The 15,129-nt window shown below is 37.7% G+C and overlaps 1 protein-coding gene across 1 annotated transcript in view; it reads right to left on the bottom strand.

The window, feature by feature from the left end:
• Positions 1–15,129, bottom strand: part of PSPC1 (paraspeckle component 1) — a 73,168-nt gene that overhangs the window by 39,807 nt on the left and 18,232 nt on the right. The window contains exons 3-4 of the mRNA XM_060637597.3: positions 12,510–12,605; positions 8,258–8,454 (exon numbers count right to left, since the gene is read on the bottom strand). Coding sequence (XP_060493580.3) covers positions 8,258–8,454; positions 12,510–12,605 — 293 coding nt within the window. The remainder of the gene's footprint in view (positions 1–8,257; positions 8,455–12,509; positions 12,606–15,129) is intronic.

The raw sequence follows: 15,129 nt of genomic DNA, 5'->3' as shown, positions 1-15,129 counted from the left end.
CTGAAATTTCGAATGTGAACATAAATTATCTCGATTAAATGTTCCTTAACAAATCACTATTATTAAGAACATAACAGGGGTGCCTGGGTGGCTACATCAGTTATGTGTCCAACTCGGTTTCAGCTCAGGTCATGATCTCACGGTTTATGAGTGCAAGCCCCACATCAGGCTTTGTGCTGACTGTGCAGAGCTTGCTCGGGATTCTCTCTCCCTCTCTCCCTGCCCTTCCTGCATGTGTCTCTCTCAAAATAAATATGTAAACTTAAAAAGAAGAGAACATACCGAAATACTAACAGTCACAGTTAACATTCTATGAGTCAGTTACCCTAATATCATAACCATGACAAAGTAGGCATCATTAACCTTAACAAGATAATTATCCTTCCCATTTTTACAGACTGAAAACAGATCGAATTATGTATTAATTATGTCAATAAAAAAAGATTTGGACAGACGGGCCTGGCTGGCTCAGTCAGAAGATCATGCAACTCTTGATCTCGGGGTCATGAGTTCGAACCCCACGTGGGGTACACTGATTACTTAAAGAAAACTTAAAAAAAAAAAAAACCATTCAGACTGATTATAAATGTACTGTAGTGACACAGGTAGTAGGGACCGGGTGATTCTGTCAACATGCCAGTTGACAGAACACTTGGCTATCTTAAAAAGTCACCAAACACTACTACAATGATTTTGAACATTCAGGCCATTAGTTGTCATCCTTAACTGCTCATCAGAACTACTTAAGTACCTTTTAACCACAAAATCTCTTGGGAGGTAGATATCAATATATATATATTTTTTTTGAAGCTCCCTAGTTGACTCCACTGTACAACCACTGAGAACCATACAACTATCATATAATTACTTTACCTGGAGAAAGCTAGTAGACACCAAAAATACATATCTACCTCAATAAGCCAAAATGTGCACAGTGTCCTATTATCACTGATTATCCAAAAAAGTCTATTCAGTATATCGTATAATAATTTTAACATGAGTTTGTAGGCTAGCTTCTCTTAAATCATGGACATATTAGCACATATAATAAATGTAAAAATATGCATTTTCTTCCACGAAAAGGACTAAGACATTTGTTTTCCAACTAGATTTTCTCCTTTTAAGCTATGCCTGTTGAGAAAACTGCTTTACCCTCTCAGACAGTATTTCCTCATCTGCAACATTGGTAAAATAATTAGCTCAAAGAACCCAACACTAAAGTTCCTGAAATTTCACCAAAGCTTATATATTAAACACTGCCAGAGTAATATCCTTCTGGGGAAAAAAATTACAAAAAAAATAGCTAGAGTGTTTTTTCCTTTGATCCAGTAAATCACAGTAACAGGTATTTTCTTAAAAAAATATCCTGGGGCACATGGATGCCCAATGTCTGGCGCAGGTCATGATATCACAATCATGAGATTGAGCCCTACATCAGGCTCCATGCTGACAGCTTGGAGCTGCTTGAGATTCTCTCTCTCTCCCTTCCTCTCTGTCACTCCCCTGCTCATGCTTCTCTATTAAAATAAATCAACATTAAAAAAAATAGGAATCCAAAGGCATCCATACACATAAAGACATCAGATGTAACACTACGTTGTTTTTTTTTTTTTAATGTTTCTATTCATTTTTGAGAGAGAGAGAGAGAGAGAAAGAGAGAGAGAGAGCGCACGCGCGGGGTAGAAGGAGAGGGAGACAGAGGATCTGAAGTGGACTCTGCACTGACAGCAAAGAGCCAGATGTAGGGCCCAAACTCATGAGCCATGAGATCATGACCTAAACTGAAGAAGGAGGCTTAACCGACTGAGCCACCCAGGCGCCCCTGGAGCACTACTGATTACTAGACCAAATAACATTTGAAAATCCTTGCCTAATTTAATGATAAATAACAAAATTACACCTATAATTTTAATATATCAAATACATGGGAATATAAGGAACTAAAGGAGAATACAGACAAATTTAAAATTTGATTTACTAGACTGTAGAAGTGTTTCTCAACTTAATATCCTTCATGAAAACTGAATGTATACTCTCTGATCTAACAAGTCTATTTTCTAGAAATACAAGCATTGAATCTACAGATTGTAAGGGCATATTTAGCCCCAAGGAAAAGCTGAAACACTGTATTGCACAACAAGATGCATCCTGAATACAAGATAGACCAGACAGAAAGCAGTAATAAGGTATAGTAAAATGTTAGTAACAGAATCTAAGTAGCGAACACCTTAAAATTCCTTCAACTCTATGTTCAAATTTTCTTGCAAAAAAAAATAAAAAAATAAAAAAAATAAAAAACAAATGGGGGGCGGGGGGGAACATATCCTAAATAAGCTACTGAACTTTACTTAAGAAGAAAGAATCAAGATGGAGTCACTTACGACAAGATGGGAAAAAACTCAGGCTTACCTCAGACTTCCCCACAGAATCATTCAGTGCTAGAAGACAATGAAACATACTATCAAGTACTTAAGAAAGGAAGACAGAAAAAGATCCATGAATTCGAAGCACCAGTTTAAAATGTTAAGGATCACAGAGTATTTTAGAACATGCAAGAACTCAAGGAATGTTGTTTCTATGAACCCTTCTTAAATCATGAGGATAAACATCAAATGATGAAAAGACAAGTCATGACTCCTCTATTTAATAGAGTTAAGATTAAAACACATGAACATTATCAAATTAAAGAACATTAACTTGAAATGAAAACACAGTATTGAAGAGATATGTGCACTTTGATGTGCACTGCAGCATTATGCACAAAAACAAATATACGGAAACAACCTATCTATCAATGAAAGAATGGATAAAGATGTGGTGTATACACACAACATACATCTATCTACACACCCTCATACACACAATATACATACACACACACAATGGAATATTATTTCAGCCACAAGAAAATGAAACCCTACATTTCCAAGAACACAGATGGACCTTGAGGGCATTAAGCTCGGTAAAGTATGTCAAATAAAGACAAATGCTGCATGGTAGCATGGTAAAACTTACATGTGGAATCTAAAAAAAAAATAAATAAATTTTAAAAAATCAAACTCTTAGAAACAAACATTAGAAAAGTGGCTTTCAAGGGGCTGGAAAGTAGAGTAACCAGGGAGAGTCTGGTAAAAGGATAAAAACGTTCTGCCCTTAAGAATAATAAAGCCTGAGGATTTAATGTGTAACATAGTGGCTATGTTTTAAATAATTACTGTGTACCTGAAAACTACTAAGAGTAAAACTTGAATGTTCTAAAACACCAGAAAAATAAACAAAATCAGCCTTTATACTGAAAAAGAAAAAATTAAGTTAAATAAATCCAAACAAATCAGATGCAAAATAAATAAAAGTTGAGAGGAAAAGAGAATGAAAGAGGAATAAAATATGCCTATTCCCTTGGTTTTCTTTCCTTCAGTTATCAGGAACCAAAAGATATTTATAAAGGCAATATACTTCTACTTGATTTACCAGTTTGATAGCACATATAAAGAATGAAAATATAATCATAAAAAACCAGTGGTGGAAGAGGAGAGAGTAATAACAAAATGCGCGCAGAGTTAAATTTCATCTGTTCAAAGTTTATAACTCTAGGAACAAAGATAACACAAAAATAACCATGAAGAAAATTCAGAAACTGCTCCTATGCTGATGATCATAAACAAATGGAGAAGGAAAAAAAAAAACCTGTAGTAAGTATAATGGGATTTGGATCTAGAAAACATTAAATAAACACGAGTAAAGTACCAAAGTACAACTATTAAAACGTATCAGTGTATCCAAGAAGAATTAAGATTCACAAAACTGGGGCGCTTCCGTGGCTCAGTTGGTTAAGCATCCAACTTTGGCTCAGGTCATGATCTCACGTCTCTTGAGTTTGAGCCCCGTGTTGGGCTCTGTGCTGACAGCTCAGAGCCTGGAGCCTCCTTTGGATTCTGTGTCTCCCTCTCTCTCTGCCCCTCCCCCACTTGCACACAAGCTCGCTCTCTCTGACTCTCTCTCTCTCTCAAAAATAAATGAACATTAAAAAAAAAAGTCACAAAACTTTGCTAAGGTATATATACATAAACATTCACTGAGGCACTGCTTTTACCAACAACCTGGAAAGAGAACTACAAATCAACAGAGGATGAGCTAAACTAATTATACCCACTTAATAGAATATGATGCAGCCATTTAAAAACTGAGACGGGGATACCTGGGTGGCTCAGATGGTTAAGGATCCAACTCTGTATTTTGACTCAGGTCATGAGCTCATGGTTCAGGAGATCAAGCCCCACATCGGGCTCTGCACTAACAGCTCTGAGCCTGCGTGGGATTCTCTCTCCCTCTCTCTGCCCCTCCCCCACTCATGCACAAGCATGCTTTCTCTCTCTCAAAATAAATAAACTGAAAAATAATTTTTCTAATAAATTAAAAACAAAAAACCAAGATCTGGAAGTATGTACTACTGTAGAAAGTAAAATAACAAGGTACAGAGAAAGATAAATAGAAGACTCTTTGGTTATAAATAAATACACATACATATCTACTGACATATTCAAGTTTTCTTTTCATTAAGGGATATACAAAAGAAACTTAAAATATAGAAAAAACCTGTGATTCCTACAAGAAAGCAGAAGGGGGACAGGGGAGAAGACACATTTTCTGTACTAACTGGGTTTTCTATTTCCATGAAAGGTCAACCAGAGAGCCCTGTTTCTGTTTCTACACAGCCACAGAACACAGATTACCTAAAATCTCTCCACCACCCCAATACACCCTTGCAAATGCTGTATGAAATATAAAATTATATAATAAAAGAAAACTATAAATTAAAAACAGTTTTGACTAACAATGAAACAAACTAACACTGAAACAAATTACTGGCAGATATCTGCTGAAATAAATGTAAGATGTACTTCAGCAAAAGTAAAACCAGGAGTAATATAAACTAATCAATGTGCTTTTCTAATATTATAAACCAAAAATATTGTTAACAGGGGTTATAAAGAAACATACAAAAAACAATGAAAAAACAAAAGCTCAGGGAAATAACTGCAAAATTACTGTGCTTCAGAACTCAAACTGGAGGTGCCAGGGTGGCTCAGTTGGTTAAGCGTCCAACTGCAGCTCAGGTCATGATTTCACAGTCGAGTTCGAGCCCAGAGTTGGGCTCTGTGCTGACAGCTGAGCCTGAAGCCTGCTTTCAGATTCTGTGTCTCCTCCCCCTCTCTCTGCCCCTCCTCTGCTCATGTTCTGTCTCCCTCTCTCTCTAAAAAATAAACAAATAAATACATACATACATACATACATACATACAATGTCCTTAGAGATGAGGCAAATCTTCTAAAAGCTCAGAAGAGCTTTATGAGGCCTAAAGAAATATTGCTCTTTGTCAACACTATATCCTCAAATACCTCAGTGTCTTCTTCAACTGACATAAGTATGTGCTGAAGAAATGGCTGTTATAATACCATTTATCATCAGCAGCAACAAATAGCTTATAGTAGTATAAATGCTTCCATATTTAATCAGTTATGTGCTAAGATTATGGCATGACTGTAGACAGTGGCAAAGTGCCCAGCAGGCTCTGAGCAGAAAACAATTCATATTAGAGAGAAGTACTAGAGCAATCATGGAGCCCAAGAAACTAAATTTTTTAAAATCCCCCAGTTGATTCTCATGTGTAACCAAATTTTAAAACCATAAAACCACCAGACTAGATAAAACTGAAGGCCTCTCTTCCAGCTCTAAGCAGCAAATGATTCTGAAACCTCATCACATAAAACAATTTCAAATTTTCTGCTACATAAGAGACTTAATCTTTAAACACAGTACATGATAATAAATGAGTTCAATTTTCTGAAGAGTAAACTTACAGAACTGCTAAGTTTAGAATCCAAATGAAACCAGAAACGTCTGACTAGTTTCTATAGTTGTTGAGCTGGATTGTTTTTTAACTTATTTAATTAGCATCAGCACAGTTAGTGACTTCATACATGTTCAATAAACTTTTACTGAACAGAAAAAACAAACACTGGACTTTTAGTAATCGAAACTCTACCAAAAGGATTTAAAAAGATGAATGATGATCACATTTTCACCTTTTAAAGAAATACCAGCTCTAGTATAAAAAATACTTTAGAGGAGACAAAGATTAAATAACAGTCCAATAAGAAGGCAGAAATCTAGGTAGATATCTATAGCGCCTTGATCTCTGGAGGTAGTCAAAGAAGGTAAATGTTTACTAAATGCTTACTTTAAAAAACAAAAACAAACAAATTAAAGGCAAAATAGAAAGCAATCAGAGGTTTATTTTTAACAAATATAAAACTATGGGGCACACTGGTGTCTCAGTGTCCAATTTCAGCTCAGATCCTGATTTCACCGTTTGTGAGTTCAAGCCCTCTGCTGTCAGCACAGAGCCTACTTCTGGGATCCTACTCTGTCTCCCTCTCTCTCTCTCTGCCTCTCCCCCACACTCGCGTGTGCACGCACACGCTCTCTCTCTCAAAAATAAACATTAAAAAAAAAATACAAAATTATTACAGATAGTTGAAAAAATGAGTGACAGGAATTACCACAAGAATTTATTTGGAGAATTAAAGAAGGGGAAAGATAAACAGTAAAGATAGGCATAAAAAGAAACCTAGCAAGCGGAGAGGAAAGAAGTGGGCTTCTACATATATTCAAGCAGCCTGTCTTATGGTTAGGTATTCGACCAGTAACTATGAGAATAAACTATCACCCATTATGATCGTTCCTAAAAATTCAGTCAGCTCTAGGGGCGCCTGGGTGGCTCAGTCGGTTAAGCGGCCGACTTCGGCTCAGGTCATGATCTCGCGGTCAGTGAGTTCAAGCCCCGCATCGGGCTCTGTGCTGACAGCTCAGAGCCTGGAGCCTGTTTCAGATTCTGTGTCTCCCTCTCTCTGACCCTCCCCTGTTCATGCTCTGTCTCTCTCTGTTTCAAAAATAAACAAACGTTAAAAAAAAAAAAAATTTAAAAAAAAAAAAAAATTCAGTCAGCTCTAGGGGCACCTGGATGGCTCAACCCAGCTCTTGATCTCGGCTCAGGTCATAATCTCACGGTTTGTGAGATCGAGCTCCAAGTTGGGATCTGCACTGACAGAACAGAGCCTGCTTGGGATTCTCTTTCCTGTGTCTCTGCCTCTACCCCGCTCATGATTTCTCACTCTCAAAATAAATTTAAAAATAAAAGTACAAGTTTTTGTTCTAGGGGAGCATCATTGGCTCAGTTGGTTAAGCATCCAATGACTCTGGATTTTGGCTCAGGTCACAATCTCACAGTTCATGGGATTGAGCCCTACATCGGGCTCTGCACTAACAGCATGGAGCTTGCGTGGGATTCTCTCTTTCTGCCCCTCCACTGCTCATGCACATGTGTGAATGCTCTCCCTTTCTCTCTCAAAATAAATACACTTTTTTTCTTTTACATTTATTTTTGAGAGACAGAGTGAGACAGAGCACAAGCGGGGAGGGGCAGAGAGAGAAAGAGACACAGAATCTGAAGCATAATCCAGGCTCTGAGCAAGCATTCAGCACAGAGCCCAAAGCAGGGCTCGAACCCATGAATCATGAGATCGTGACCTGAGCCGCAGTTGGTCACTTAACCGACTAAGCCACCCAGGCGCCCCAATAAACTTTTTTTTTTTAATTTTTATTGGTACTCCACTTAGTTAACATGTAGTGCTATATTAGTGTCAGGTGTACAACATTTGGTATGTGACTTTTGCCAAATCTACATACCAAGAATTACCCACTGTGCTTCTCTTTTTGCCAGCAGAGTCATCTATCTTCTACTGGCAAAATTTAACCACTTTAATAACATCCAAGAATACTACTTATGTAGGCAAAACTTATTTTAGTAAGTTCTGTGGTTTGGTTTTGTTTTAATTTTTTAACGTTTATTTATTTTTGAGACAGAGAGAGGCAGAGCATGAACAGGGGAGGGGCAGAGAGAGAGGGAGACAAAGAATCCGAAACAGGCTCCAGGCTCCGAGCTGTCAGCACAGAGCCCGACATGGGGCTCGAACTCATGGACCGTGAGATCATGACCTGAGCCGAAGTGAGACGCTTAACCAACTGAGCCACCCAGGCGCCCGTTTTTTTTTAAGGAAGTTCTCTTAGAAAAAGGAGATTTTTGTTTCCGATACAGTGAGTTCCAACTACCTTCTAACTCATAAACAGCAACTTAAATAGTATGTGCCTTAAGAAAAAAAAAATCATACTATATCTATATGAAACCCATTTTTACCTTGCCTCATTAGCATTAATTGGTGTTCATGCCTAGCTGCTTCCATTTCTGCTTCCAGTTTCTCTTTGGCTTCTCTGATGTTTCTATCAACCTGCTCACGCTGCTGCTTTTCCATTTCGTCAAGAGCCTTCCATCGAGATGCATACTCAAATTCAAATGTCCCAGGTTGAGCAAAACGTGGTGGCTGTTCTCTTTCCCTAAGAGTTTACATTTGAAAACATACAGAAATCTATGTTTAACAGGCAAAAAAAACAACAAATAAGAACAACAAGAACTACCATTTAGCAAGCAGTTACAATGTTCATGGCACTGTACTGGGCAAGTACGCTACATGAATTACCTCATGACAATATGGTAATTCATGTTTTAACAACCCTGAGTTTAAGAAACTGCCCAAGGATGCCCAACTAGTAAGCATAGAACCAAGATTCAAAACTAAGCAATCTGATACTACCTACAAGCTGCACTCCCCTAATTATCACCTTCAATAAGGCTTTCTGGTTTTCCCTCAACAATTTTATATAAGGCAACATGCAACACAGGAATCAAACATGCCCTAAATAAATTGTCTAGAATCAAAGTTGTTCTCTAAAAGTAACTTTTAGGGGTGCCTGGGTGGCTCAGTCAGTTGAGCGTCTGACTTCAGCTCAGGTCATGGTCTCACAGTTCATGAGTTCGAGCCCCACATCAGGCTCTGTGCTGACAGCTCAGAGCCTGGAGCCTGCTTCAGATTCTGTACCTCTCTCTTTTCCCCCCTTTCCCCGCTCATGCTCTGCCTGTCTTTCAAAAATAAGTAAATGTTAAAAAAAAATTTTTTTTTAAGTAACTTTTAGGCATAGTAATAAAAGCGAATAGTTTATTGAGTGTTATGTGCTAGATTAATTGGCTACACCAAAAAATAAAGGCCTAAACTTATTACAATTGTAGTTATTTAATACTTGTTTTTCCTTGTTAGACTATGAACTCAATGAGGATGTGAAATGTCTGTTAAATGCTATACCTCAAATACCTAGCACGTTATCTGGCACACTGTATATATTTAGTATTTATTTCTTGAATGAATGCATAAAAGATGAGCAAATGACAAAAATAATTTAAAAAAAAAAGAATGACCTATGAATGTACCTGAAATTCAAAGAATTTTTTCAATTATTCTTGCCTATAATAGCTTCTATTAAAAAACATTGGTAAGGTGCCTGGGTTGCATAGTCAATGGAGTGTCCAACTCTTGATTTTGGCTCAGGTCACAATCTCATGGTTCTGCACTGTTAGTGCACAGCCTGCTTGGGATTCTCTCTCTCTCCATCTCTCCCTGTTCATGTGCACTCTCTCAAAATAGATAAACTTTTGAAAATAAATAAATAAAATTTAAAACATTGGTAAGAACATAATCCGTACCCCACCAATAAAGTATAGATGTCTCAACGACAAAAAATATACATTTCCTGCAATCCTAAATTTTAACTTTCATTTTAGGGTGGGGAGGGAAAGATGGGTAGGTAAGACAAATTTGGGAGATAAAGGGGGAGGTCGTCAGAGGTAAAGATGTAGTCACAAGAAACAGCTTCAAATATTTTTAGAGGCACATAAAATAAAACAAAGTTAACTATGATCTAGGTATTCTATACCTAAAAAATACTTTTTCTTTTTTAAACATGGACTGGGAAAGGGGAAAATTGGGGGAATCAACCATGCACTAATTTTTCTGAAAGAATTATTTATTATTCAGTAGTTCCTAGGTCACACTTGGACTATAATTGTAAATATTAAAAAATCTTAATTTTCTCCAGGGAAACACTACTGAAACAATATGGATTTGGGGAGTTAAACTAAATTTGAATCATGGCTCTTATGCTGTGAACATTCCCTTCTAAGTACAACTCTTTAGTAGTAAAACTGGAAATATAATGAGATCTTGTAAGGTTTGCTGGGTTAATTAAACCATTATATAAGCAAATTTTCCTATATGCATATAAACTCCACTTTTTGTAACACCCTTACAATTCCAGTTCTCTAAACCCTGAATCCAGAAAGTATGCTCTAGTTCAAATTTGTAATGGTAAACTATAACCAGAAAAAAAAGTCAAGCATCTAGGAAATCAGTCTTTGGAAAAAAAACATATGAGAAATCAAATGGGTTCTGAATTATAACTGATCCTTCTCTCCTAAAATACGTTCTTTCCTTGCTTCAAGGACACACTGCTGGCTGATCCCCCTACACCAATGACTGTTCCCACTCCTGTCTTTGCTAATTCCTTCTGATATTCCAAACCTCTATATATTGGAGTATTCCAGGGCTCAATCCTTTGACACAGTTTTCTATCACATGTGGTAACTGCAGCCCAGAGAGCTCATCTAAATTCCAGATGCAAATCCAACTACTAACTTGACATCTCCACTTGGGTGTTCAAAACCATTTCAAACTTAACATGTCCAAAACAAAGTTCCTGAACTTCCTCCCCCCAAACTGCTCCTCCTACAGGATTCTACAGATCAATCATTAGCAATTTCCTTATTTCCAGTTACTTCAGCCAAAAACCATGTAATCATGCTTTTTAACTCTTTTTCTCCCACATCCATCAGCAAATTCCAAAGTCTATTTTCAAACTATATCTATCCAGAATCTGACCACTTTTCACCATCACCACTGTGAGCTCCTAACTCATTTATCTGCCCAATTCCACCCTTGGCAATCTATTCTTAAATCAATCGGTAGCCAAAAAGCTTCTGGTAAATTTAGGTTTAAGTCACTACTCTGCTCATTCCTTTCTCATACAATACAAAAAGCCCAATCAGCTCAGTACCCAGCAAGACACAACAATCTGCACTCCTCCCCAGGTTTTATCTCTACCTCATCTCTCCCTCCTTACTCACTATGCTCCAACTAAATGGGCCTCTCTACTGTTCCTAGAATCTCTCCAGAGTCTTCCTTCTTGGACTTTATAGTTAACTATTTCCTGTGCTGAGATCACTATTCTCTATTCCATCCAGGTCTAATACCTACATAGCTAGCTTCCTCCCCACCCCTTCAAGCTGTTAATCAAACGTCACCCTCTCAGGTAGGCTCCCCAACCACCTATACAAAGAGCCACACCACTCTGCTCACAGCATCCACTTTCCCCTGTCTTCCTGCCGTATTTGTTCTACTAATTTTACTGTTTACCTTCCTTACCGCCCCAACACAGCCTGAATTTCTGGCCTATTTTGTTCACTGAAACATCTCCTGTACCAGGCATGTAATAAGCACTCATATTTCTCATTTAAATCAACCATAAAGAAAAACATTCAACTGCCCTATAATCAAAGAACACTAATTAAAGTAACATGAATAAAATACCATTTTGAACATCAGCTATCAAATCCTAAAATCATAACATCCATTTTTTGTCATGATAAAGAAAAACACCTTTATACATACCAAAGAGTATAAATTGGTATGTTATTTCTGGAAAACCATTTGCCAGTATTAATTTTAAATATGCATACCCTTTGATCTAAGCTTTTAGACCATACATATACCTATACATCATATGTTAACCTTTAATACAGGTTTTGTAATTTTTGATTCCTTATTTCTTGTGTGACTCCACCACAAGAAATGTCAGCACCAGGAGGGCAGAAACAGTTCAGAGTTGCACTGACTGCACCTAGAATAGTGTCTAGCACAAAAGCACTCCATTATTTGCTGAATTCATGCATGCTCATGTTTTATCTACCATAATGAACAAGTGATTGGTTAAAAATAATAAAATATATTCATACAGGCAACTTATGTAAAAGTATTTCTAACATATCGAGCAAAAAGCAACTAGTACAAGAATAATACACATTTTGAAAACTGGCTATTTTTCTTTTTTACCACTAGGAGTGCTTATCTTGTGCCACATTATCTAACTAAGATCTCCCCTGCTTTACCCCCACCAAAAGTCTCCCTTTAACCTGTAATGTAACTAAAGCATACTAATTTAAAAAATATTTTCATGGTATCTAAATTATATTGTGTCTCTGTCATAATTACTGATAGTATCCATCTAGCTACCTACTCCGGTCCCAGTTATAAAAGCAGACTTTCCTAAGTTAATGTTCTGCCCATTATATACAAGAAGAGCATTCCATGTAGACCAGGCCACTCTATTAACCAGATTATATGACTGAACAGAAAACCTTATAATCCAACAATACTTGATAATAAATGTCATGTAACATCCTTGAAAGCACATATCTAAAAATATCTTTATTAGTAAAATCTTACTTATGATATTGTTGAGTTTTCTGCATTAGCTTCTCTGGCAAGCCATCTTCATCATCAAACTGCTCCATAGGCTCCACAATGACTGGACGAGGGGTCCTGGATAGGTAAAAAGCATAAGAATTAATACAACGTCTAGAATTAACATCCTCCTAGAAATTCTTTATACTAATTCCAAGATACATGCGGCGCCTGGGTGGCTCAGTCAGTTGAGCGACCGACTTCAGCTCAAGTCATGATCTCACAGCTCATGAGTTTATGTCCCACGACAGCTCAGAGCCTGGAGCCTGCATCAGATTCTGTGTCTCCCGCTCTGCCCTTCCCCTGTTCATTCTCTCTCTCAAAAGTCATAAACAAACATTAAAAAATAATAATAATTCCAAGATACATACTTGGGAAATTTCTTGAGAAAAATGTCTCAGAAGTTACCATATATACTCTATTTTTTTTTTTTTTTTTTAATATTTATGAGAGAGAGAGAAAGACACAGAGCACAAGCAGGGGAGAGGCAGAAAGAGAGAATCCGAAGCAGGCTCCAGGCTCTGCGCTATCAGCACAAAGCCCAACACGGGGCTCGAACTCACAAACCGCGAGAGCAGGACCTGAGCCAAGGTGCTCCCACCCCCCCCCATATACTCTTAAAATTAGTCAATAAACATTTGCTGCACCAGATACAAATGAACGTTAAAGTCAAACAAAAATGAACGCTTGTTTTTAGAGCACTGCCTATTCAAAATGACAGAGGAGTAAATCAACAACTGTGAACCTACATAACCACTGTAATTTTTACACAGCACGATGGAAAAGAATGAGCACCTGATTCATATTTTATGTATGTGGAATTATTATCCCCATATCCCACCATCCCAAACTCCCATATCCAACCACCTTCCAGCCTCCCTGCATCTAACCAGTCTTGTTCAGAAAAGTCTTTCTAAAACCTAAAATGACATCTAAAACACACTGGCCAAGCAGCCAAGCAAAAAGAGGAGAGAGCCAGAAGACACAACACATTCAAGGTAGAGGTTGGGGGAAAGAAGAGACAAGAGTGGATGATCAAAGATATGACTTGTAAACCCTCCTTCTTTACTACTTTCCTAAGTAAAACAAAAGGATGGGAAAGTTCACTGAGGAAGACAAAACAGGGAAAGGAAATAGAATGGATGATATGCTGACACCAAAATTTTCCTTGCTATTAACTTTGTTTGTAAGGATTTTATAGCCAAGAGCAAGATTTAAAAACTATACCACCGAAAGTACCCATCTGTGTTTGGTACAAACATTTTCTTGTAGCTTTGACTGGACTCATTTCTAAAATGATCCAACAGTATTTTTACCATTTTTTCCAAATTAGCAAATACCAGGACTGATTTGTTTTCAATGATAACTGAATGCACTGGATTCATTTTTGTGAAAGTGTATTTGATGGCCTGTCCAAGGAATGGATTACAGATCATCAGCTGGCTGAGAAGCACCCTAAGGATTTATAGATCCTGTCAAACTGTTGGTGATGACATCATCATTGGCACACCTGAAATGTTGTCACTGCTACCATCACAGTCCCCTACATGTCATCTCTAATAATACCTCTGGAGGGCCTGGCTGCCTAATCCAGTAGAGAAGAGGCTTTGGTTCTTCCTGCTCCTGCCTCCCAATTATCACACTCAAAATATAGCATATTCATGTGACAGGATTGAACCATCATCTGTACATGAAAATCCACATCAATCTTTCTTATGATCAGTGCCTTCTACTGATAACAGAGCACCTCCTCTGGTACTTGCAGATGTTTTTGTTGATTATGTTCACCTTTTGGAACTAGGTAGGCCTAACCACAAATAAAAAATCTTTGCCTAAGTCTAAAAAAAAAAAGAAAGAAAGAAATTTTGTTCCTATCAGTCTCTTACCATGTAAGTAACAGTAAAATCTATACTGCCTTCAGAAAAAAACAAATCACTTAACTTTTGCAGCTTTAACATAAGAACTAAGAAGTAAAAGGGCTTTCTGGATTCTAAAAGCTTCCCTTTACAAATAAAGATCCTGAGAGTAACAAAGACTTCAAATTCTAAACTGTTATTAAAAACGATTATTAAAAATGATTCCTGGGGAGCACCAAGCTGGCTCAGTTGGTGGAGCATGCAACTCTGGTTCCAGGTTGTGAGTTTTGAGCCCTACACTGGGTGTAGAGATTACTTAAAATCTTTATTTAAAAAAATTATTCCGGGACTAATGAAGACATTTTAGACAGAATAAGAAATAGAAGCAAGCGCGGAATACCTTGGGGTGACAATGAGATTATAAAAACCGCAGATAAATTAAGTGGGAACCCAAAAGAAAAGAGCCTTACAGGCCTCAATTTTAAGGGTGAGACCTCATCTCTAACATCTAAAAGCAGAAGTGTAATAAAGAACGAGTGGGGGGCCTGGGTGGCTCAGTTAGTTAAGCGTCCAACTTCAGCTCAGGTCACGATCTCGCGGTTCGTGAGTTCGAGCCACATGTCGGGCTCTGTGCTGACCACTCAAGAGCCTGGAGCCTGCTTCAGAATCTGTGTCTCCCCTCTCTCTGCCCCTCCCCTGCTCACACTCTGTCTCCCTCTCTGTCTCTAACAAATAAATAAAATGAG

This window comes from Panthera onca, chromosome A1 (assembly GCF_046562875.1).
Source record: "Panthera onca isolate mPanOnc1 chromosome A1, mPanOnc1 haplotype 2, whole genome shotgun sequence".
Lineage (NCBI taxonomy): Eukaryota > Metazoa > Chordata > Mammalia > Carnivora > Felidae > Panthera > Panthera onca.
Note: the sequence above shows the minus strand (reverse complement) of the source record. Positions and strands in the feature narration are given on the sequence as shown.